The 26,104-nt window shown below is 37.3% G+C and overlaps 1 protein-coding gene across 4 annotated transcripts in view; it reads right to left on the bottom strand.

Moving 5' to 3' along the window:
- SMOC2 (SPARC related modular calcium binding 2) overlaps positions 1–26,104 on the bottom strand; it is a 141,584-nt gene that overhangs the window by 26,073 nt on the left and 89,407 nt on the right. For all 4 annotated transcript variants that reach the window (XM_051614735.1, XM_051614737.1, XM_051614734.1 and 1 more), the window contains exons 8-9: positions 16,908–17,094; positions 10,992–11,074 (exon numbers count right to left, since the gene is read on the bottom strand). In XM_051614735.1, the coding sequence (XP_051470695.1) occupies positions 10,992–11,074; positions 16,908–17,094 (270 nt within the window). The remainder of the gene's footprint in view (positions 1–10,991; positions 11,075–16,907; positions 17,095–26,104) is intronic.

Raw genomic sequence — 26,104 nt, forward strand, 5'->3', positions numbered from 1 at the left:
CCTTACCAAGACATACCATGCTTAATCAACCATGTCTTGAACCACAGGACTAGAAGGACATAACCTGACATTACCTTTGAGCCTCAGCTGGAAACTCTGCTTAATACTGATACTTTACTTTCTAAAACAAAATCCACCTCAGTCAGCATATGCAACACTGATTTTGTGTGTTGCAGAGGTGATGAGTTCCACTGGTCTTCTCAGGTAAGCCATTCTAGTATCTAGATTCTAGTATCTAGAAAATGTGAGCATCAAATATACTCCATGGTTGTCAGAGAGAGCCTTTTTCTCAAAAGTGAACAGAAAGATTAATGCAGCAGGCTGAAATATAAATATTTTCTTCAGAAAAATTTACCTACTGGTGTGAGATCAGAGTATCAACAATTTTGACTTCATGTTATTCATTTTCCATTACAAGTGAGCTAACTCATTGCTTGACACTTTCAGTCATTATTCAGCAGCCAAAACTGCTATTATTTCTGTATTGTACATTAACTTACTCAAAAGGTTCGAAAGTGGAAAGTCTTGCACTGGATTTCAAAAAGTCACTGATACAAAATAAAAAAATTAACTACAGTGGTCCATTACCAGTACAGGGTATTTTCAAAGCTGCTGGGATCCAAAAATCCCACTGAACTCCCAAGGGACTAAGTGCTCATTTTATTTGAAAACTAGAACACTTCTCCAAGTAATCCAATGCAATGAATAAATGCCTAACCCTTGTTGTTGCTTCTTGAAAATATAGCTGCAGATATATGTTCGTTCAGAATTAAAAATATCAACTTTTCCCTGTCCACAAATTAAACACGAGAGCTGCTTCTGCCACATAATCAAAGACAACCTGTACCAAGCATGAAAACACAACAAAACGTTTTGCAGGGAACAGCCTTACAAATCAATGGCATGTTTTTATTCAGTTCATACTCTTATCAGATGAAAAAAGAAAAGCCCTATAATGTGCATCTTAGAGAAAATAGTGTTTTTTCTTATGTGACTCCCACTCACTGTCATGATAAGGTTCAGGTGTCATTTTTCATTATGATGACAGCCCTGGCAGTCTAAAAGGTTTTCGCCTTTCTTATTCAGTTACATGAGTTTTTCCTGCCATCTTTCAGATTGCATAATGGTAACGACTGCAGGCATTCTGGCAGAAAACACTGAACTTATTTTACATCAGTCTTTCCCTCTTGTAGTTTTTTTTTTTTCTCTACTCCTCATCCAAGAACTGCAATCCAGTTGCCCCAAGATATTATGAGATACCTCTCCCATGTCTTCACCATACAATAAATTATTTCAAGACTGTTTAAATGTATTTTTGAAGCTGAGTAGCTTTAGAAATACAGCATCAAAATTAGTTCAATGAGGGCAAATATCTTAATCCCTTTTAGGTTCCAATGTGATCAAAGTTTCACTCTGCTTATGCAAGGATTTTACACTGGACACAGACAATACTTCAGTATCTATAGTCATGTATTTAAAAGCAGCTGTTTTTAAAGGGTCTGAGGTATTTTCATTGTAAACTTCAGACTTCTTTTAAAAGACAGATAGTATCTTGGTTTTCTTAATACTTACATCTTTTCCCAGAGTTCTTGCTAAAAGAAACAAAGTAGTTTAACATGGACTGTTTTGCACTTTCTTCATTAGGCTAATTTTTGCATTAGAAAATTTCATATACATTCATTTCCTTCTCCTTTTTGGTTATTAGAAAGAAAAAATAAAGATAAAAGGAGAGTAAAGGTAATGTTCAGTAGAAAGGAAATGTCCAATTCTAGACTGTCTTTGTTTAACCCCTGGGAGGGCTAAATGCTATGTACTTGTGAGCAGCTGAATGCTGACTGACAGAAATCTCTTGAAGTATTAGCCAGGGCACAGAAGCTCAGAGTTTGTCATCAGTAAGCAGGGCTGAGTAGTCTACATGAAATGCTAGCTTAAGGAGAAAGAAATTTAAGATTTCATTAGAGTAAAATTGGCTTCAGGGGGCCATTAGTCATTCCTCTCCCCCTGACCTGATATCCAGTGTAGGTAATATTCCAAATACTTGTCTTAAGTGAGATAAAGGAGTATCTGAAAAAATGCAATTTTTCAAACAGATGCTCTCATACACTATTCATATTGCCAGACTTATTTCCCTGCTAGAAGTACTTCAGAGTGGAACAGTGCAAGAAAAAAATGTTGCTTCACGATCTAATCTCAGCTGAGTACAATCGACCACAGCAGAGACAAAGCCAGGCTGTATCTCTCTGCTTGTGGAACACCACAGTGGCTCATTTTCATGTTCTGCTCAGGTAAAGTGGGAATTACATAATTTAACATGAGCTACGAAGAGATATTAAAATACTGATGTTAGTCATGCTTGCTTCCTCTACAGTCAATGGAGACAGGCATTTACAGGAAGAGATTCAACCTAAACCAGATACCAATGGGACACAGAAACATAATTCTAGCATGAGGAACTGAGCTCACTGAATAGATATATATCAAAACCTCTATTCTACTTTTAGATGTTACAAAAATTACAATTTACTTGAATGGGGAAGAATGCCTTGAGGATTCTTCCCCTCATCTTTGGTGTGAAGACTACAAGCCTATAATAGATTTTCCTACTCTGCTGAGTGTGGTTTGATGAATAATGAACTCTGAGTTTCATCCACCAGGGCTGTGCATTATATGTTCTTGTTACAGGGTACTTTGCCACGGCATTAAAAAGTCTGATCAAATTTTCACTCACTTGCAAGACAGCATTTCCTTTTAGGTAGGAAATTCACTGTTTTGATCATTGTCAATGGGTAGGCTCCTTCCTACAAGAAGCACTTGACTTAGATTTTTACTTCTCACCAAGGGGAAAACAAATATGTGTATTTTTTTATATGTGTGTGTGTGTGTATATATATATATATATATGCATGTATATATACATTTATGCCAAAATAGTAATTTCTCTAGTAAAAATGCAAGACAAGTCTCTACCATAATCAATGGCAAAAACATCAAGTGCAGAGGGCTGCATTTGCCTACATATTTACATCATAGACAACACAGCTTCATGAGGGTCAGTGGAATTTTCAGCGTACTCAGATTTAGCAAAGGCATTTCTGGGAGAAAGTATGCTCTCACTTAATCAGTCTTTGGCTCAGAAGACAAAAACAAAACAAAACAAAACAAGACAAAACAAACAAAGAAACAAAGAAACAAGCAAACATTAAAAAAAAAAAACAAAACCAAAAAAAAACACACACCAAAATACCACACAAAACAAAACAAAACAAAAATGCCACAACCAGAAACTCATTTGGAGGGAGCCGGTGCACAGCTGCTGGGTGACAACCTCCCAGGAAGCCTGCCAGACACAGAAGAACATGCCTTTCTGGGCATGTGTTCCCTAGAGGTGTCCCACTGCAGGGGCTTTCTCAGATTCTGATGAAAGAAGGACACAATGGCACAGAGCAGCACAGCAGGCAAGGCTGCTGTACTCAACAAGGGGTTTGGCTGGAAAAGGGGGACAGCAACAAGTGAAGTGAGAAACAGAATTTATATTCTTTGGCATAGCCTCCAGCCTTTTTTTTAATGCTGAGACGCAAATGAAGTCAATGTTTATTAGTCTTAATACAGCCCTTTAAAATAAACATGAAATTACAGGTTAATAGTAAATAGTGCAATGAATGAAATGCTATTGCTGAGCCAGTAGCATCACCTTAATTAGCCAGCTTTTCTCTTTTGCTAGCTGTGACACAGCTGTGCCTTTCACTGGTGCTTTACTAGTAGCTCAAATGTTTTTACTGTAATTTTTTTTTAGACAAACTCACACATAACTAGAAGTTATAGCAGCTCCTAAATTATGTGTCTGAGCACTTTTTATTGTTTCAAATACTGATATTTCTGCCTTAGGTTGGGAAGAAGATATATTTCTGTTAAAAAATTATTACAAATTGAGGGAAAAATACAGCAATATAAAGAACTGTGGCCAGACCATTAGTAATTAAAGACAGAGTGGGGAGATGGACAGAAGAGACTATGCAGGAAATAAATGTGATCTGCAGAGCCCTGAAAAATAACTTGCAGGCCTTCCTTCCTCTGGAGCAAAACTGCCCACTGGGAGACTACAATATAATAATGTAGCCAGACAATAGGGTAATAATATTGAAACTACTAAATCCAAAAGCCCAAGCAAAATGTTGCAGGTTAAAGGGACAAAGTCCCTCATTGGAGGTTCAGCTGCTCGGAAGCCATGGTAGTGGCCTCAGAAACACAGGACTTACTGCTGCAGACCACCCTCTTCATACAGAGGTTTAACCAGTAGACCTATGCAGTCATGAGTACTAACTGAGCCCAAGGTCCTCCCCAGGCCACCATGACTTAGAACTCAAATAACCCTTTGTGCTACAGCGTGCACACCCTGACTGAGCCAGTGCTCACGATACCAGTCTGCATGCTGTGTGTGTGCATGTCCCTTCCCACCCACCAACTGCACTGGTGTTGCACTGACCTCACTGCACTGCAGATACTTGGATCTCCTCTTTGACACCCACATCTTTGCCCTGTCAGAATCCCCCACCACCACTGCCTCAGGCTGCCAGCCCAAGATAATTGCAGTGGACCATAACATGTGGAAAGGGCCCTTCACTTGGCTGTCACTAACCTATATGAAGCCTATGGTACTGGAAAGAGGCATTAGCTACTACTTTGGAGGGGGAAGCAGCCATTCCCCTGCCTCCCCCAGTAATTCACAGTTGAGGAGGAGCAAGCTTGACTCCCCAGCATCCTTCTGCACCTTGCCACTGAGCCTCACCTATCCTGTCTTCCCTGCAGGTCCTGCCAGGCCCCAGGCAGGAAAGCCCTCTCCTTCAGCCTGGCTACACAGCTATCAAGTGCTGCCATCACTGCCCTGAAGGTTTGCACTGAGTTTGAGCCAATATTTGCTGGTCATATTTCTTGCACTTAACCAGGGAGATCTACTCCATATAGAGCCTTTTTTTGCCAGGTGTCTCTTGGTAAATAAAACAGTATGGGCCTCAGGACGATAGTTACAGCCTCATTCAAAACAGCCAGCAACTTCAAATGGTTGTTTGACAGTCCAGAACTTCAAGATTCAATAGTAGAAAGGGATATTTTAAATATCAGCTCATACAGCCAAAAAAACAGTTACAGCATAAAAATATAATCCCTTCAAATCACAGCTCAGTGGAGAAAGTTTCATGCCAACTGACCTAACAACTTGAAGCTCAGTGGTAAGCAGGCATATGTATATAATCTCCTTTATGATCAGAAATATTCAGCTACTTGACTGGTAATGTTAAAAACAAGAAAAGTTTTAGTAATTCAAATGTTTAAGAATGTGTGGTAAGGTAAGATTCTTTTCTGCTCACCACGGCACTGGACTACACAGAGGAAAAAAAGAACTGTGTGAAACTACAAGCAAGATGATGCAGACCAATGGTGGTATCTCAGTGTTCTAGCTGAGAAATAGTCTGGAACCTTATGAAATCTAATGTGGTTATGGTTAAAAGCCGAGCAGCTGTAAAAGTATAATGGAACATAGCTCAAAAGGAAAAGCAGTTAAGACTCTATCACTTTCTTTTTTTAAAAAAAAGATGCCTTTGAAGTAAGCCATTTTGTATGATGATTGCTTGGTTGCACTTCTTGCATCATTGTGGTTGGAGCATTTCCGATTATTTCTCTTTAAGTTTGGAAAAAGGATACGCACTGCCAACAACCAAAAGCAAACTGTACTTATCCACACATATTTCCCTTGTAACTTAAACCATGAGTTTTGCTCCACAAAATATAAACTGTCGGTGCTGGATTATCCCATCAGAAACAGTCAATAAAGCCATTACAATAGGAAGATAATTGGGCAGTTAGAATACTTTTGTTTCTCTTAAGTAACAGAAACATGAAATAAACAATTGAGTTAAACAGCTCTCATGCATGATTTTCAATGCCAAGCTTAAAATAAGCTTATGAAAACCCACAGGACAAAACAATAGCTGAGTCTCTAGTAGGCTGTGAAATCAGGTTTGTGGGGAGGAAGGGGGCAGTGGTCTATACTCTTATCCAAACTGAGAATTTGATATCTCTTTCATAGAGGCTGAGAAAATATGCCAATTTTACTAATTTGGATTCTTCTTGTGTCACTGAATACACCGTAGACATTAAAATTGGAAAACTTTCAGAATCTTCTTAACTCAGTCCTATTAAAACTCCAGAATATACTTCATTTTTGAGTAAAAAAAAAAAAAAATCTAGGATCAAAAATTGTAATGACACTTAAGTGAGGCTTTTCAGAGGGCTGTGGGACTGCCAGGAAAGACAAAAATAAGAGTGAAATGCTGATCTTATTTCACCAGTAGAAATCTACGATAACTTCAATGCAATTGATGGATTCTATTGGATTCCAGCTGGGTAACTGAGATCAGCATCTCAGGAAAAGGAAGTATTCAGTGGTGAAGAGCTATGCTATTTTGAGAAAGTAGAAAAGGGAGACTTTCAGGACTTCTAGTCAATGGACTTACTCAATCTGCACATTCACCCAAGTCAGTAGATTGTCTAATTGCCATTGTTTATAAGGCACTGTCATTTCCAAACTACTGTTTACCCTCCCAAATTACCAGTTTTTTAATGAGAGGAGGCATCTCAACTATAGAAACTTCAAAAAACATACTGTGCTAAAGAAAAGAAGCTTAAATGAACCAAAGTGAAATGTAAATAAAATTAATGGTCTTACTTAAAGCCACAAAACCATAGAAACCCAGTAAAGTCTGAAAATCCAGCTTGAAATTGTGTGGCTCTCAAGTTTGTATGCCTTTTACTCATTTGGATATCTTTTTTTTTTTTTTTCCTTAAAAAAAAAAAAGGGTACTTCTAATTACAAAATGTGAGCAAAATCCTATTTCCCACTAATTCTTCAAATTGCATATTTTGGTAATGAATATTATACTACGGGAAAAACAGATACATTCCCAGTTTAAGTAAGAATACAAATTATTAAACTATATAAAGGATTATATAGTGTTTATCCAGCCCTCACACACAGAGGAGCCTAATGCAGAGCTTACTGCATTCAATGCATACTTCTTAAGTAAGAAAAAGATTTGTCCTTGAGGCAAATTAGCTGAGTGGTCTGGCACTGCCTCAATATTCTGTCATGTCTTTCTCTCTTATATATCCCAGTTCTTCCAGCTTCCTTATAGCAGAGGCAAGACTGGCTTTTTTGAACAGGTAGTTTCTCCATCATCTAAGGTACTGGTCCCCAAAATGGGGTGCACATATCCCAAGACGGGGCAAAAGACATTCAATTGTAGTGCAGGAAGAAAATTTGTTTGTACTATTAAAAATTAAAATTGTATTTATTTCTTCTTTTATTTCTTTCCTTTTTATTGTCTATATCAGGATATATTTTAGAATGTACTCAATATATTAATACAGTAGTACATCTATGTAATTTATAAATAAATACACATCTATACATATAATATATAAATCCATTGAGGGTGTCTACTGAAAAATATTTTACTGATTTTTACAACCTAGTGAACACATTAAAAAATCAAAAATACACTCACCCATAGACCCAGCCTGAAAAAATATGGCTCCAGGAACTGGTATTTCTTCATCTTGGCTGAATTTGACCTATTGTCACTCAATGTTCTAGAAAAATACAAAGGCACCTACACCTCATTCCATCATACTAGACACTTAGCTTAAATAGACCTCATGCTGTACACTTTTAAATGCTCTTGACCAGCTTGTATAAAAAACTGAATTTCTGCTCAACACAATAGTTGTCCAAAAGTCTGAAAAAAACCATTCAAGACACATTACAGAATATGTCAGTTCATCACAGGGCTTCCCTTTTACTGTATAACACAGGGGATAGCAGAAGGTCAAACCATGAATGTTGAAAAACTCTGACCGTGAGAAAAGTAGAAAAGCATTCTATTTCCTCAGTCTGTGACATTCTCTAGACACCTTTTGAGGTTTATAAAACTTACTTTTTTATTATTATTCAGTCCTGGCACCACTCAGCAATCAGATGCTGCATTTAAATTTAGACAACACACATGCCTTTGCAATACTGCTTACAATACAGGACCTTTGAGTAACAGTGGTTCATTTCTCCTAAAAGGTTGATTTATATTAGCCATTTGTGCAATTTTACCTGTTAACAACTAGCCACACCTGTGCAATATCCTCTTTGAATCTCCTATTTAAAAAAAAACAACTATGTAAAGTGAACGTAAGTCATTTTACTTGATGTAACGTTTGTATGGTAGACAGAAATTTGCCAGTTGAGGACTGGCATCTAATAGACTAGTTAAGAGAGAGAAAAGAGAAAGCCTCAAGAGAGATAAAGAAAAATAAACACTTTAACAACTGCAGCTGTGAAGTAACCTCTTCTCCCTGTTACTTCTATGGGCATGTACTTACTCCATGCTGCTGCAGAGTAGAAGATGAAAGGTTTTTCTAGCTAAACCATAAGTATTTGTGAAATACCAGGAAATTCTTCTATTTGTCTTATTTTAAATAATATAAAGCATTTGGAAGTCAAAGATTAAGCAATGTAAAATATGGGAGAGCAAATCCATCTCCTATATAATAATTTATGATACATACAAGCTCACATTGCTTCAGTGGACTGTTGAACTAAAGTTCACATAATGCAAAATAGCATAAAATAGACAAATTCAAAAGAGCATTGCCTAACTTCATGAAAATTAATTTATCAGGAGTTTACAGTATAGAAAGCTCTTTTTGACTAAGTATCTTGACTGTGGATAACTTTCTATTACTGTTCTGTAGAAAAGCACTACCAGTTTGGATAAGAAATAGAAAACTTAAAACCCTTTGCCTGCACATCTTTCCCCTAAGATTCCAGCTAGCAAATGCTTCTTCAAAATTTCTAGCAAAAGGCAGGAGAGACCACCAAGTGTTATCTTCTAGTGCAAAACGCTATACTTTCTTCTGAGTGCAAGTTCTTTTCACTCAGAAAACACACACAGGAATTCAAGTTGTCATCCAAGTCTGTAACTGTGCTAGTGCTGTTTGAAATATCCTGTTGAAGATGACAAATTTTTTATTTGCCTTCCTGGAGTATTATGAAGTATGTCCCAAATTATGCCTGAAATACCTGATAACTTCCCTGAAGTTACAACAGGAGTAATTTCAGTAAGCAATTACTGACTGACAAAATGATGGATAAATACCATCAATCTGACTATCAACAGAGGTGTATTTACAAAAAGCTTCAAATATCTAAGGATTTATGTGGCGTATATGGTTCTTCCTGAACTCTGTGAGCAGCTAAAGAGTAAAATTGCAAGTCAGGCATGCTGCATCCCTTTTTTTTGAACGAAGAGAAACAGAGATGATTTGGTAAGAGCTGTGAAACTCACATTCCAAGGTGAATTTTTAGTGTAAATCAGCCTTTCATCTCTTAGTAAGTATAAATATTCAGTATCTTAAGTGAGAAGCAATAATGCAGAGGGAGTACCTCACCCATTCAACTCTGTCTCCCACTGTCTCTTTCATAAAGTAATCAAGATCAAAAAACTAGCCAGATATTCTGCTGCATTACTAGTCCTTTAGAAGTCTGTTGCCTCACTGCTTTAATAGTTAAAAACCACTTTACAGCTCCTAGGTGAAATTCATTCAGGGTAGTTCATACCTATTTATCTTGTGCCAAAATTGCCATGGAGGAAAACAGTTTCTCTCCCTCACGGTCTCAGAGGAGCAGCATTACTTCTGGACCTATTTTTTGTCTAAATGAAGCAAACACTGGCTGCCTTCTCCCGCAGAGTAGCTGCTTGCCCTGATACATCAGTGCTAGCTGACTTCTCCTGTGTATCCATTTTCCTGAACACAGATGACCAGAACTGTACCCATGGTTCTATATAAAATCCAGAAAAAATAACAGGGCTAGTTAAACCGCCCTGAATGTTTCACTTCCTTTCCTTATCCTGTCTGTCCATCCCATCATACTCGGCCAGATATGGTTTTTTGGTCACACTTGCCATTTTTAAAGCCACAGGAGCTGGACAGCTTACTGTTAATCCTATTATTTACTTATTTCTATGTAGAACACACTGTACAAATATATATGGTGAAAACCCATATCATTCATATTTCTTACTAATTTTAAATTATACCTTGATAATTAAATTTGTTTCATGACAGAGAGTATTGAAGTGTGCTTCATGCAATATGCATTACACTGATGGCTGTTTAGTTCAGAATTATTGCCTAGATGTTTCTCTGGGTGGCTAAAGTGAAATATTTTTAGTGACACAAGAAAATCTGCCCACAGTTTTTTCTGGTTCTTTACAATAACTGACAGTGATTCATAATTCCCTCATAACATGCAATATCACTAAACCTGCTACAGCTCAAGTTATTCAAACACATTCAAAGGTCATTTCAAAAATGAAGCAAGTCTAATAATTTTTGTGTAACTCAACTATCTGGAGATAAGCTCAGTCCCATGCTTATAAAAAGTGTGAAAAAATTACAAATCCAATAAACACCAAGGTTTGTTCCTACCCGAGAGTAAAATAAAATAATGCAATTCTGAGGTAAACTGACAAGGGTAGTCTTGGAAAAAAGTAAGTAGATGACACATTTCTTTTACTGATTCAAAGACAGAGGCAAATTTTCCTTGGATTTTGCTAGAACAAGGATTATGAAGCACAGGCCAAGTTACTCTGGGCCTATTTGCTGACTTCTTTTGTATGACAACAACAAGGAAAACTTCCAGTAAGTAAATGTGACTGCCTTTAAACTATTGAGAAAAATGAGCCTTACTTTATCTGACAATCTCCCAGGACCCATATTTACATACACTCTTCCAAAATCAAAGACTTCAGTCAATGGCAAATCAATATAGCGATATCTAAAACATACATTGTTTTGATACAGGGTAAGAAATTGCTTTCTAATTTACTGCAGTGAATAAGTAAGGCACTGGAATGCATGAAACCAAATTTATCTGTTTCACTGACCTTGAAGCTGGCGTCCTTTGTACAAATCCTTTGTTTTGGTCGGGTGAGCTCTGGCACCATTATCACACTTAGGTTGTTCATACCTAAAGAACAAACAGGGAGAGGATAAAACCAGTCAAGGTTAATTTGATTTAGAAGAAATTTACTTCCAATTTTGTAGTCCAAATTAAATTTGTACCTTCTTTTTTTCAGGGAACAAGCTTGTTTTTCTTTCAGAAGGAGGGGTGTAAATTAATTTCCCTATTTTCCACTTACCTCAAAGAAGCCAGCACATCTTTAGGCTCCTGGAGATGGTACTAAACTAAAAAAATGTATTATCTATTCCAAACTGGGGAAGGAGAAAACTGTGGGGAATTGCTATAAAGTAATACATGATAAAAAATAATTTTGAAAAAAAAATATCAAGCCAAAAAACCAAAACCAAAGTCAAGCTCTTCTCTCACCTAACAAATCAAAAAGTGATAAACAATATGATAAATTCTGACATCTGACACAGTATTAATGTTGGGAAAAAACAGAAAAGCAATTTCAAAATCACAGCAAGGCAGGAACCACAGTTAGTTATTACTGCAGCTCTAAAGACATGTACTACTATATCCTCTCAAAAAAAAAGTTAGTTTACATAAGAAGGGTTAACCATAAGCAGAAAACATTTTAACAAAAGTAAAGAACTGATAGTTTCCAGAAGGAAGGGAATTGGACTGTAACAGCTTAAAATGGATTGGGAAAAACAGAGTCTCTACCTGCTATGGAATATTCTGGTTCCTCTATATTTTCTGAGATTACTTAAAAGCACTTTGGTAGTCTAGCTGGTAAGAACAAACTCTGTGCTATTGGTATTTCTAAAAACATTGGCATATGCACCATTACTGGAACTTTCTTTTATGAAAGATTGGGAGACATGGCAGCATCTGCTGCTGAATCTGTTATTTTTTTCTTACAATGCCACTGTCGATGCATGGTGAATTTTCAGTAATTTTGACAGAATCTTTCTGAGAAATGTTACCTTCTCATTTTCCTAAAGTAGCTTGAAGAATTAAGTGTGTAGCATTTCAAAGAAACTTGCAATTCTCAGTTAAAAACACAGTAACATGACTGGTGCCGAAAGAAGTATTTGCACATACATACCTGTTCACTAAATCTAGGTTCTTTCATGTTTTATACAACTGCTCATCTTTCTCTGAAATTCTCCTATTCTAGAGTTCCCAAAAAGACATTTGCTGAGTAGCACACTAAAATTAAAATATACTAATCCAAATTTTTGGAACAAAATACTTTTCAAAGCATTAATTAAGTTGTGACTGTGTCCTGGGTTCAGGCCAGACTGCCCTTAAGAAAAATACCTAAGTATCGTGACCTTAATTACCAGGTGGAGTAAAAAAACAAACAAACAAACAAACAAAAAACAAACAAACAAACAAAAAAACCAAAGAAACAAAAATTTCCTTTGACTGCTTAATTTATTTCCACATCATCTAACATAACCGTCCACTGGCCCATCAGATTCTGGCTGCTGCTAGAAGGTACAGTGTTGTTTCATGGACATGGGAGAGCTACAAGCACGTTTTTCCCCTAAAGAATGGCAGAAATAGAAGCTGCTTTGATAGCATGGGTTGGATTCAGATACCTGGTGGATGACCACTTTAATCAGCCAAGAAAAGCATAAAAGGGCAATCTCTGAGCAATACTCACTAATACAGTATCTGGCAACCGGCCTGGTCCCCAGTTAATCTGATAGCTGACTCTGCATCCCTCTCGTTGTCTTCCATTATTGTTACTGCTCTGTGCCTACACTTTCTCTCTTGGCCTCCACTCTTCTACCTTTTGGCTTATATTGTTGTTATATACATGTGTAGTTCATCATATACAAAAAAAATCTATTAAAGCCAAACAGGTGTTAACATGCTAAAAAAAAGCATGTTAATGCAAGTAAAGTCCATGTTTAACTCTTCAAAGCAGCTGAAGAAAGATTAAATGAATCATGAGAAATTACCACCCAGGCACAGCCACACTAAGAACTGGTAAGACAAACACACCTCAGTTTTCATGGGGAAAGGGAGGAAAAGGGATAGCATGTCTGAATGAAGCACTGTCAGGTTAAAAATAGTGTAGTCAAAAGACATTCTAAGTTACTCTTTTGAATTTTAAAAGGGAAAGAATCCCTTGCAGTGAATGTGTATCTAAAGCTGTCAAGAGCCTATGAAGGCCTCCTTTAAGCAGCCTCTAAGCAGTCTGCTGGGACACACTGAGATTCACTGAAGTGTGCAAAGCAGTGGAAGATGGAGAGTTTCACAGGCATTCTCCAGCATGGCCAGCCTCATGAAGCAATTGATTTATGCTCATTCTTAACTTTAGAGAATCTTGTGCAAATGGATTGGGCATTACTTTACTCATGATCCTAGTTGCTAAAAAATCACATGAGAACACAGACTTACATGTTGCTGAGCAAAAAGGCTGAGAGTTCTGCTATGTTGTGCAGGAAGCATTGGGAGCCAGCTGGTAAGGACCATACCAAAATTCAGGGGAATGTTTTTGTACCCTTTTAGATACATTACCTATGTTTGGTCAAATGGATGTTTCCTTTTTGACAACTTCACCTATTTCTTGTCAGTTTTACTGTCTTATATGTCCCAGAGTTGTGCTTCATTCACATATCTTTATTTTAACTAGAATTATATGGGTTTTTTTTCTGGAATACCTTAACTGACAAATTATTTATCTTTGCTTCAGATGACAGGATATTGAAACGCTAATGAGTATTAATAACTTGTCTTCATTTTGGAAGTCTAATTTAATGGGACTACTATTTATTGTGATATTCAGAGCACGATGATAAGACAAATTTCATCCTCATGAATGTATTGAAAACAAACAACATGCAATACAATATGCTTCTCTGGCAACGGCTTCCCAGATCTGTTTATCTTTTCACTGTTGTCCCCTAGTGATTCGATCCAGATTTGCAGAATAGAGGTTGCAGGATGCAATGGGTCCATCTTGCTACCAGAAGTACTAATGCTATCAGTTCCTGCAGTAGCAGTTTATCAGCTACTCTTCTAACTTGCAATTTGCAATGGAAAGCTGCAAGATAGCATACACCATTTTGCATAAGCCCCCATCCTTCAAACTAGAAAAGACTCACTTGTTCACCCTTTCTATCCTGTAAGAAAGAATCTTAAAATGACAGCTGCATATTTTTCATTGTATTCTGATCCCCTATCACTTCCCCCTGCTTGGGCGAAAAAGTTTAATTATATCAAGATAGTTTAAAAAAATAAAATAAAATCAAGAAATAAATTGTGGGATTCCAGTGCACCTAAATCTTTCCCAGAAATAAGGTCTAGACACTCCTCTTGAACTCCAGGCAGTAATGCCACCTGCTTGTTTACCAGCACTGTGGATTCCTAAATGTACTGGTCGTTTTTAATTTAGTATGACACTCCTAAAATTGAGTACTGTACTTACCCACCTGTGCTTAGAAATGTCCTTTCTGGGGATATTTAAAAAATACTATTTCCTCAGAGCTCTGTTGAGAACTCCCCAGAAGTCCAGCAAAGCTTAAGAAATTAGAAATGGAAAAGACCACAGCAGTTGATCTTTCTAGTATTAGCCATCAGGCAGAGCACTCTTTGAACTAAAATATTTGTGTCTAGATCATACTCTTGGGAAGGTGATGAAGTGTATCTTCCTAGAAGCTATTTCAAAACACATGAAGGACAAGAATATGATTGAGAGTAGCCAGCACAGATTTGTGAAGAGGAAATCATGCTTGGCCAAGCCTGTAGCCTTCCATGATGAGATGATTTGCTCAGAGGATGAGCAGAGAGCAGCAGATATTGTTTATCTTAATTTTAGCAAGGCTTTTGACACTGTCTCTGATTACATTCTCATGGACAAACTGATTAAGTATGTGTTAGATAAATTAACAGGGAGGTGCACTGAAAACCAGCTGAACTGCCAGTCTCAAAGAGTTGTGATCAGAAGGAAAAGTTCCAGCTGGAAGCCAGTCGCCAGTGGAGTGCTCCAAAGTTCAATACTACAGCCAATACTGTTTAATCTCTTCATTAATGACCAGGATGTTGAGACAAACAACTTCATCAGGTTTGCAGATGCCACAAAATTGGGAGGAGTGGATATACCAGAGGGTTGTGCTGCCATTCAGGGGGACGTCAATAGGCTGGAGAAATGGGCTGGCAAATATTGCATTAAGTTAAAAATAAGGCAAATGCAAAATTCCTGCACCTGGGGAAGATTATCCCCCTGTACCAGCACAGAATGGGGGCCAACCAGTTGGAAAGGAACTTCATGGCAAGGTCCTGAGATTTCTGATGGACACTAAACTGAGTATGAGGCAGCAATGTGCCCTTGCAGCAAAGAGAGAAAACAGCCTTCTGGGCTGCATTAGCATTGCCAGAAGGTGAAGGGAGATGAACCCTCCCTTCCCCCCGGTGAGAGCCCAGCTCTGGGCTCCCCAGACAAGAGACATGGACGTCCTAGAGTGGATCAAGCAAAAGACCACGAACATGATTAAGAAACTGAAGCATTTGACATAATAAGGAAGAGGAGAGAGAAATGAAACAGTTCAGCCTGGGGAAAGAGATGCTCAGGGAGGATCTTAGCGATGTCTAAAAATATCTGAAGGGGAGAAAATAAAGGAAACTGAATCAGATTCTCCTCAGTGATGTCCAGTGACAAGAAAAGAGGCAATGGGTACAAAATACAGGAAATTTAATCTAAAATGAGAAAAATTGAAATGAGAAAAAACTTTATTTTATTTTATTATTTTTTTTAACTGTGATAGTGATGCAACAGAAGAGGCTGCCCAGAGAGGCTGCAGACTCTCCATCCTTGGAGATATTCAAAACCCAACAGGACATGGTCCTGAACAATTTAGCTGACCTTGCTTTGAGTAGGTAGCCTCTGGAATACCTAAAGGACATTTTTAGGTCCTCACACATGTATACTGACCCTTCAGTTTCAGGACCAAATTTGGACTATTTTGTTTTGACGATTTATGGATCTTGACTTGCCAGAAACAGCAGAACAGTAATTTTAAGTCATGCTCAGATCAGGTGGTACTGTAATTGGCATGGTCTAGACCATAGCATAAACAGCTATCAGCACTTGGAGAATATGTGAAAAACACTCCCCAATAACATCATACAATACTTTACAGCAAGTGGCTTATCATGTGTTGGGGTTTTTTCACAAGCCTTATGCAAATCAAAACCAAATATTTTGGCTTACGCTTGCAAAGATTTATAATTGCATGAAGATAGTAGTAGTGCCCATCATCTTTATATGAGCTTGTATAGCATTCCTTCAAGGGCCAAACCTCAATAACCAGACTAAATAACATCTTTAGGAACCTGATACCCGCTTTGCCTACATCTGCTCTATGTGGCTAACAGCACTTTGCCATGTATCCAGCTCAGCTGAGACAACGGAACTCCAAGCTTCTATTAATAACACACTAAAATGATATTTCCTCTCCATGGGTTCCCAAGCAGTTGTTCCATCAAAGTCAGTCATATGAAATAGTTGCTGGAAAAATTACTGAGCATTTCTGAGGCTGGATGTGGTTTCTGTCACAGACCATCTCATTTGGTTCTTCTGTATGCAGGCTAAGAAGTGTGAGGTTTCCTCTGGGCCTAGTCATTATTTTCTCCAAGTCTTTGCACAGAACAGAAAGTAATAAAGAAGAGTAGCAGAGCAAACTGCCTCTGACATTGTCGTGAAACAGTCTTTGGCCATCTGTCCTTAACTTTTATAGCTCCAAGAAATATTTCACTTCGTCTTTGTAGTGAAAGAAACATATATGATATAATTTCACCAGCAACAGAAATCTATATGCTAGTAGCACACTAAGGCGCCTTCGCACTACAGCTTCTGAACACTGAACACGTGCTCTCTTACCTCGTTGATGTACCAGGGATGGGACGTCCCGTGTCCACCAGAACACACCAGCAGTAGCCTGTGGAAGGATGGCACTGCACCGGTTTGTAGAGGCCGCCCTGAGCACACTCTGGAATGAACACATTGTCTTTCTGGGGCTGCTTAGCTTCCTCCAGGGCTGACTGAAGTTCTTGATCACACGATGATGCTTTTGGAAGGAAAAGAAAAAATACTGAAGCAGATGCTATACAGAAAGGGCCTACTAGATTGATCAAACATTTTTTTATATCATTCTTTGATTGCATATAAGGATTGTATTCAAAGAGACTACAGCTCAAATACCAGCTACATTGCTTTATGCTGTATACTGTTAGGAACTTTAGTTTCCTTTTCATGCAACTGCTTCATAATACAGTCCAAGTAATATCTTGACACCTCCTTTCCTATGCTAGATATAATCAATGGATAACCGAATACTTTCTCTGCTACCTTAAAAAAATCCTCACCCACTCTACAATCACTAAATTACAGATTCTTTTCAGAGGGAAGAGTAAAAATCCAACTTCTTATGATGCCTTATATTAATTATTTATCCTGATATCATTTAAATGTTCATATTCTGCTCTTTATTGCCAGTTTTTGAATAATATCTTAATACTGTGAAAATTCTTCCTCCTTTTCTGGTGATTCTGGAATTGGCAATGTATAATTTGTTCTGGATACCACAGACCCACACAATAAAGTAATACATTTTTATCTCTGCATTAACAATGTGTCCTAAATCTCATCTGAATGCAAGAAAAGCTGACATGTCTATACATTTGTAGCCTTTAAATGCAAGTGTGAACTAGGGGGCAATGAGCAGAAACCTCAGGGCCTGAACATGCCAGTCAGTTCACAACAAAAAGTAAAAAAACACCTCTGCTGAGGATTTTTTATCACTACTAAGCTGGTATTTGGGGCACTGTAAAGATAAATGAGACAGACTATTTACTCAAGCCATTATTTCTCCAGGAACTTTAAAGTCAGTCTTCTATCATGGGAAATTTAGATGGTTAATAGAACAGCTTCTGTATAATTCTCAAACTAATCCAGTGAAAAAAAAGTAAATATTTGAAAACCAAGAATGTTCAGAACAATACGCACTCTAAAAACACAGAAATTGCTGACAGAAAAATTCCAAGTTACTAGAATTTCAATCAATAAAATATTATCTTCATTTAAAGAAAAATCTGTTTAATGTTACAAAAATTACCCAAGCCAACCAACCAAAAAAAAAAAAAAAGCCAAAACCCAACAACAACAACAGAACTCTGGGCAATATTTGTTCTTCTTTCAGGTCAGTTAAAGACTAGTGACACACTTATCTGAATCGCTAACAGGATTCACCTATTAATTTTTCACAGTTCTAACCACAGAAGAACAAGGTGAATCCTGACTGGATTTTCTACTGCATTTGTAATGAGATTCAGCTTCAGTCTAATCTCATTTACTCTTATCCACAGGGTTCAGAAAATATTTTTAAAATTGTAGGCAAGAACTGATGAAGTCACCAGTTATGTCCAGCTCCTTGCCAGCCTCTTGGAAATGCAGATGACCAGAATCGGTAAGACTTCCGTTGCAGGGGGAAAAGTGGTAGGAAGTTAAACACCTCCACACTATAAACAGCACTTGGTCCTATCTATACAACAGCCCAGTTTCCCAAATTGTGTATTTTGTTCCTCTCCACGGACAAGGTTTGAAAAATAAGCATATCACTTGCTAACTTGATTACAAGCCACGGGGTGTTTTTTTCAATTCTTTGGTTGATTTTTTTTCTTTTTCCTCTTTTGTTTCATACAATATTTGAGCAGGACAGATTTTGCATATTTTTGTCTTGGTCTACCCACTGACATAATCAGAGGTTGAACAGCTCTCAAAGCACCAGTGTTTAGATACTAAAATGGAATTAGAGAATCAGGATAGTGAGGACAGAAAGGCTCCTTTAAAAAAGGAAAATAGCTAATTAATTGCATGTTGAAACCTTTGCAGGTTAGCTATGGTTTCACAAATTGGAAATCCATCCTTTTAGAGTAGCCAAAATAAATCTTTCCCCCAGTGAATCTGGATTATGATGATAATCAAGTTACAAGGTACAACTACCCTGGAAAGCACATCACTTAGCTTAGTTGTTCACTTTTTATGTTTTGTATATAATCAAGGAAAAAGGAGCAAATGGGGTGAAGCAGCTGCAGTAAGAAGGAGGAAATCATTAGTTCTCTTTAAAGTCCAATAAATTATTTTCTTGTTCATACTGATAAACCTTGAGACCATTCCATTAGCTACTGTGACCTTCTCTCATTTTACATTCTTGTAACTAGCAACATAATCTGGCAGATGTGCAGATATTATTATCTCTCGCAGACCCACAGGAGTGATACATTTTCATGCTGTCAACTTTGTTTAAAAAATACAGTGGCATTCAGAGACTACACAGTCAGGTCATAGAATCACAGAATGGTTTGGGTTGGAAGGGACCTTAAAGATCATCTAATTCCATCCGACAAAGTGTAGCAGCACAGAGAGGGTGTGATGGAGAATTCCCAATGCAGATGCATACCGTTCCAGCTGTGAGCATAAGGCTCAACATCTTATTTCTGGACAGCTGTATTTTCCACTGATTGAAACTACCAGCAAAGGACAGGACTGCACTGCTGGCTTGAAACCACTGGAGTCATGGGCCAGTGTAGTCACCTGACTGATCTAGGAGCAGGTGTTACAGACCTAGCTAAACGGTCTTTCCTGTTTATGAGCTATCATAAGAGGTGTGAGCTATACAGCTGATGAGCTCTGGTGCAATATGTATAGTGACTGCTCAAAAGACTAATTTCTGCAGTCTACTGCTTTTGTATATTTTTGACATGGCCATTTGTGCCACTATTACTACTTCCCTGTTTGCTTTCCTCACTTGAACACTGTTCCTACATAAAGTAAATGAAAACTGTTACTACCTATAATCCTGCCTTCTTTTCCCACAACCAGAATATTAGTCCTCTGTGTAATTTCCTCTCTGAGGGAACCATTCATTCCCTTTCAAAGTCTTCTTTCAATTATTTACAACAGGAGTACTGGAAAGTTGAAATTGTAGCCTGTGATGACTAAGAGCTCTTGTCACAGAGCTACCGTACTGCTGCAAATAATTGCCTTTGTAATGTCAGAAGAGTTATGGTTAACAAACATTAATCTGCTAGGAGAACCAATGATAAATTTCATTAACTTAGAAAATGCCTGACAGTTTGTCCAAACAATCTGACAACAACTATGGTCTGGAACCATAACAGATGGATGCCAGAAGTTCATATAGTGAACAGTACGGAAAAATATCTATGCCACAATAAAAGTAGGATAAATACTTTAATCATTAGAATACAGCAAACGTTCTTCAGAATGTGTTACTACAATAATATTCTTTCTGGAAAGAGAAAAACACTGACATTCCAGATTAATATTTTCAGGGAATATGCTTACACTGTTATTCTTTCACTTAGTTCCTTCAGTTTTCTCTTGCTGGAAAAATGAGATGCTTTTCCAAGCATTGTAGTTCAATAAACTAGTTAGACATGGCTGAAAAACCATTTCCACATAGTCTATCATGTTAGTGAGCTACATTGTAGCTCAGTCAGCATCCTTCATCTAAGACTGAAAAAAACTTTGTGCAGTCTCTACCCAAAACTATATGTTATTCCAGGTTCAGAAGCATTAGGGATTTGACACACAAATTTCAATCATGTAAGGAAACAGGAATATTTTGCCAAGTTTTACAACAACCTTGTATGACCGAATGTCCATTTATTTACTCTGAAAAAAGGACTTACTCAATTAGTTTAAAAGCTTGCTTTAAAAGGAATGTTTGTTGCTCTTCCTATGGCATATTGCTACTCCATTTCTTCCCTTTCAAACTGAAATGTTACTAAATATTCATTTCCTGTTTTGGCTCAAGGTGCCTTCATAGTTCATTACAAATAACCAGTTGAAACGCTGCATCTTCTGTCAATGCAAATGATACTCCAATTAATTACAATCTCTGTGGATAAGATTCATGTTTTGTATAAAATCTTCAATCAGTTCCTGTTGCTAATGATGAATTCTCCCTAAATGAACCATCTGCATTTCAAGGAATCAAGCTAATTTACATGAAGATCAAAATACCTCAATAGTAAAGTATAACACTTTCTATAAAGTGTTATAAGTTTAAAATGTATTTATTATAAATAAATCCTTAGTTAGGAAAGACTCCATTTATTCACTTCTGATGGGTTTTGTAAACTGTTCATTAATGTTTACTAGGGGATGTCCTGGAGGAGGAAGGAGGTGGCTTTTCTGGAAAAGTCATCCTGAACAAGTAGTGTAACTGTGTGTCTGTCTGTAGCACATTTAACACTGAGCACTGTATTATGTAAGTTATGATAATAATCTTGTTGGTCCTGTAATAGGAGATATTTTAGACCCTTATTTCAGAAATTTTGGCAGCTGTTTTGCTGCATCTTACCACAGCTTCTCCCAACATGTGGAATTTTCATGATTTTTTTTTATTCTTAAATGTGAATCACTGTGTTTATGTCTAAATTTCACTGTGTTCTACAGAAACAAGTTGCCAAATCTGCAGAAAATTACAAAGGCGTCCATATGCTACTTTAACATTTCCTGCCACTATATCAACATTTCCTTTCAATTTCCTCAACCCCACTATGTGTATATGACAGAAGCCATTCCAAGAAATTCTCTTTTCAGTTGGTTCCTTCTCCCTCCTTTTTTCATTACCAAATGAAAGGACAATTTAGAGAGCCTCATTTCCACACTAAAGGGATCTTTTCTAAGGCCTTGAAGCTCAATGCCATCTATAGAAAGCAGGTAACAAGAAACCTGTAACCAAAAATACTTCGAAATGTGATATGCATGCTCTGAAAGAATGCAGCATAAAACTAGAGACAGTTAATATTGCAGTTCTTCCATGTTTCTTAGAGGGTATACAGAATATATTAATGTCCAACTTTCAGTATAGAAAAATGTATATTGTATGACAATTTATGCAAATTAAAATAACATGCAAATCATCTGGCTGTTCTAATTAAGCCTGATTTAGGCACCCTTTCAGAGCACTTAAAATATTGATTTACACAAGTTCTGTGCTAGTTTATTTCAAAACTATAATAATTGAGATGAATAGTCGTCCTATTGACACTCATGCAACCCCGCAGCAAATTCACATCTCACAGGGGTAAGACTTCGATCCATTTGCTTAGGATGAACCCTCCTTGAACCAGTGAAACTAACAGGCCCTAAGGAAACCAATTGCAATGTGTTTTTTTATTTTCAACTAGTTTTCATAGTCTTCAAATTTCATTGAATGGATTTTCATTTATACTACACCAAATTGTATTTCCACATATGACCAAAATGTTCGCTTCAGCAAGGCAGTGGGAAGTGGCATGGTTTCTAATCAAGCTGTGTTCTCCCTGCAGAAGAATTTACATTGACTGAATGGCAAAATGATCCATTTCAACAGTGGCTCTTTTATTCCTAACTCCAGCAAACATGCATCTTCAAGGGAAACTTGCAGGTTCTTAAACTATCACTGATAAATTTCATTACCCAGAATCCATCACACCTTTTCCTACTATAAATGTAACATCCAGGGCTGCATACTAGCTAATAGAAGAAGATCCTTAAATTATTTTGTTCTTATGAAGGAGAGGTGCAACTTGCCAGATTTGTATTCTTTCAGGGTTTCCAGCCTGTGTTTAGTGCTTCTCTAGCATGATAAATTCTTTCTCTGAAGAGGCAAATGAGATGATATAATGTGGTTTAAGATGCCAACCTCATACTTTTTCTGTACACAAAGCTAGTTTTTCTTCCCTTATGGCCAGAGTATGGACATCTCACACTAATCTTTCTTAAGAAGCCCTGTTCTTACAGGAATTTGCGTGCCTGCCCTCTCTTGACCATTTCAAATAAACTAATCTCAACGATACAAACAACTGGAGGAATAATTTTGCTCCTGCTCCTAGCTTCTTTTACAGACTATTCATAAACCTAAATCAAACAAAGAGTGTTTCTGTGGCCCAGTCTTCCCCCAGTAGAAATCCATGAAAAATTATCCATTACATTCAATGGACAATACATCAGCCCTCAGCTGAATATATTCACATGATAGTATGTTTCCAATTAAGGCCAATATTTGCTCATGGACCAAGTACTGATTATAAGGAATAGGTAACATTAATAAACACTCAACCTTAGATCCGACATCTAGATGGCAAAAAACAAAAACAAAACCTGAGACTAAATTACAGTATTAATACTCATCTGGTGCCACATGTTTTGATTTACATTAAGTTCAGATACACATCAGCATGAGGGTTCTCAAGGCCTGGAGAAAGCTGGCAACATTCCTACCCATACTTAGTCTTGTTTGTGAAAATTTGTGGGAACTAATTATTTCAGCCCCCTTGTGTGCATTTGCAGAGAACTCTCAATGTACAGATCATCACTATTTTGCACTTTTGGAGCTTGGGTAGATGATTGTGGCTAAACACAAAGCTCCTGGCTTCAACACAGCCCAAAAGATTAATTTATGTACTTTACTCCACTGAACAAAGCAGGATAAATCACAGCCAGATGTTTTTATTTATCTCTGTGGTTTCATATGCCAAGACAGTGAGATACACAAGGAGGATTGTCTGGAAATGCACTGAGCCCATCAAAACAAATATCCAGAACACAGTGACCACCAGCTCCCATTTAGCTTTACTTGAAAAAAACATGGCCCCAGCCAATCCAATCCACCTGCGTACACGTGGATTTACTCAACTTTTACCCTGGGTTTGAGTAGCCAAGTGGCAACTTGGTCAAATTTCTGCAATACATAAATTCTGGTTCTACCAATAGGTGACAGTTTGGGGACCCAGAAGACAGAGATCTCAGATGAAAACAGGGTGATTTGCTCTTTAAACAATATGCAAACCCACTTGCCTACTGGGTTTTTTAAGTTTCTGGTTTAAGGAAGGTTTTGCACAGACCTCTGCAATTTTTTATTTACTTATTTTTTTAAGAATTTGAAATACTTGGGGTGCTGTGAGAAAGACTGTAACCACAACACTGCAAAGGAACCATTTTGCCACAAAAGCCTGCTATTTTAGCATTTTGTTTGTTTGCTTGATTGCTTGTTTGTTTAATTTTTAGCCCAAATTCTTGGTTAAAGAGATGAAAAATATTATGTAAGTATTCAAAATTCCCTTCTCACAGAATTAGAGCTAATTTAAATTACTCAGTTATTCATTTATAATTCTTTTTCTCCTTCACTGAATTCTCACACTGCAATTGTACAGATTATAAGGGCTCAAACTAGCTACCTGCTTTTAAACAAATTGTAATTCTAAATATTGCCATTCTTACTTAGATTTAATACAACAGTAGTGTGAGATCTGTCCACTGACTTAATGAAAACTCAGAGAAGCTGGTCTTCACTCACAAGGGTGACAGAACCTGGCTCTAAACTTTAAAGTATTAGCATTTACTCCTCCTGTAGATAACAACATGAACTTATATAACTATATACTAAGTTATATATAATATATATTATATATAAACTAATCTTACGCTAACTAGATGATAAATCTGAGTTATTTCAAAGATGCATTTTGCATTAGAGACAAAATTTATATCCTGAACACCTTGAGTCAAACATTCATTATACCATCTATTAAATGAGAGAAAGCAGTGAACAAAGTACTTTTTTGTTAAATCTTTAACAACAGTGTGAGAAAATGAGAGCAAGTCTTTGGCAAAGTGTGTTGCATTAGCCAGACTTGATCCAAGGACTGTTTATACCCTATCCTCTACATTGGATCATTGAATAAAACCTTAACACAAATCAAAATTCCTTTTAAGCCAGCTGGTAAATCACATGGCATCAGACTTCAGAGGGAGAGTGAAAAATCTGGAGATTTTATCCTCTTGCTCAATGAGTTGAGGACGTTTACTCAATTACAAGGCTGAAAAAGAATGATTTATCATCTCCAGGTGCTATTGCTTGACTTTGTTAACTTGGCTGTCCTAAAATGAGAGAGGATACTGTGCAAAAGACTGTCTCATCCTGCAAGGATACATCTGAATGCAGTTATTTGCAAGAAGGGGGTAAACTGTTTTTGCTACATGAGAGGAAATGTCGGTTCCTATTATTACTAGGTATGGCTGCCGTACTCTGCCAAAGCAGAGCAAGCACCACAGCGTTCAAACTGCAAAACTAACCAAATAAAAAAAAACACCACCCAAAATTACAGCAAATAAAAATCAATGACTTTTCCCAAATACAGTGACTAGCTGGCCAGTTTGCTATAGTAATCTAAAAGCTCATTCATTAAACAAAATTGCGCAAAGTTACCATTCTTGCTTTATGAGTATATTGACCAGCATATGTTAGTTTTCTGCCAGTGGAAAAATCTCTCATTTTTAAAGAAATCTTTGAAGGGAAAATAAAGCTGGTTCACTTTTTCCACAGAACTGTGAAAATGAAAATCTTTGCCAGGTAAGCTGAGGGTATTTGAATAGCTCCATTAAAAATTACAAAACAAAATGTGCAAACTGGGGTGCCTAAATTCATACTTTGGCACTTAAATAAGCCAGCCAGCTTGAAGGAATGTTTATCAACCAAGCTCTTCCCCTTAGTGAAACAAGAGTTGTTTCTGTTCACCATTTGGGAAACTTAAATACTTACATCAGTGCCTGGATATTACTTTGGATACCTGACCTTAGGAACCCACATAATGTTAATTTCAGAGATGTACAGTGGCATTGCTGGCAGTGGTTTCTGCCACGTTCCTGCTGTTGGTCCAGACTGCTAATGCTGTTGGCACCATGCAGTGTTTTCCAGATTTATTGCTTAACTCCTGCCTGAGGTGGCTGCTGTCCATCTACACTGTATTTTCTAAGTATCAGCTCATTTCCAGGCACCTAACAGATAGCTCTCCTGTATATTTACTTGCTCAAGAAGTAAACAAGACTAACATAAGAATTAAGCAATTTGTTTCATTTTTTGTCATAATTTACATAACTGCTGCATAATTTCTGCATTTGTTTCATTACACCATCTACTGAGGCTGTGGTGTTTGTGATGTGGGATGCACAGTCAGTCTACAAAACAGCAGTCTTAACTCCCTGCCTTTGCATGTGAGGCAGAA

This window comes from Apus apus, chromosome 3 (assembly GCF_020740795.1).
Source record: "Apus apus isolate bApuApu2 chromosome 3, bApuApu2.pri.cur, whole genome shotgun sequence".
NCBI classification, from domain to species: domain Eukaryota; kingdom Metazoa; phylum Chordata; class Aves; order Apodiformes; family Apodidae; genus Apus; species Apus apus.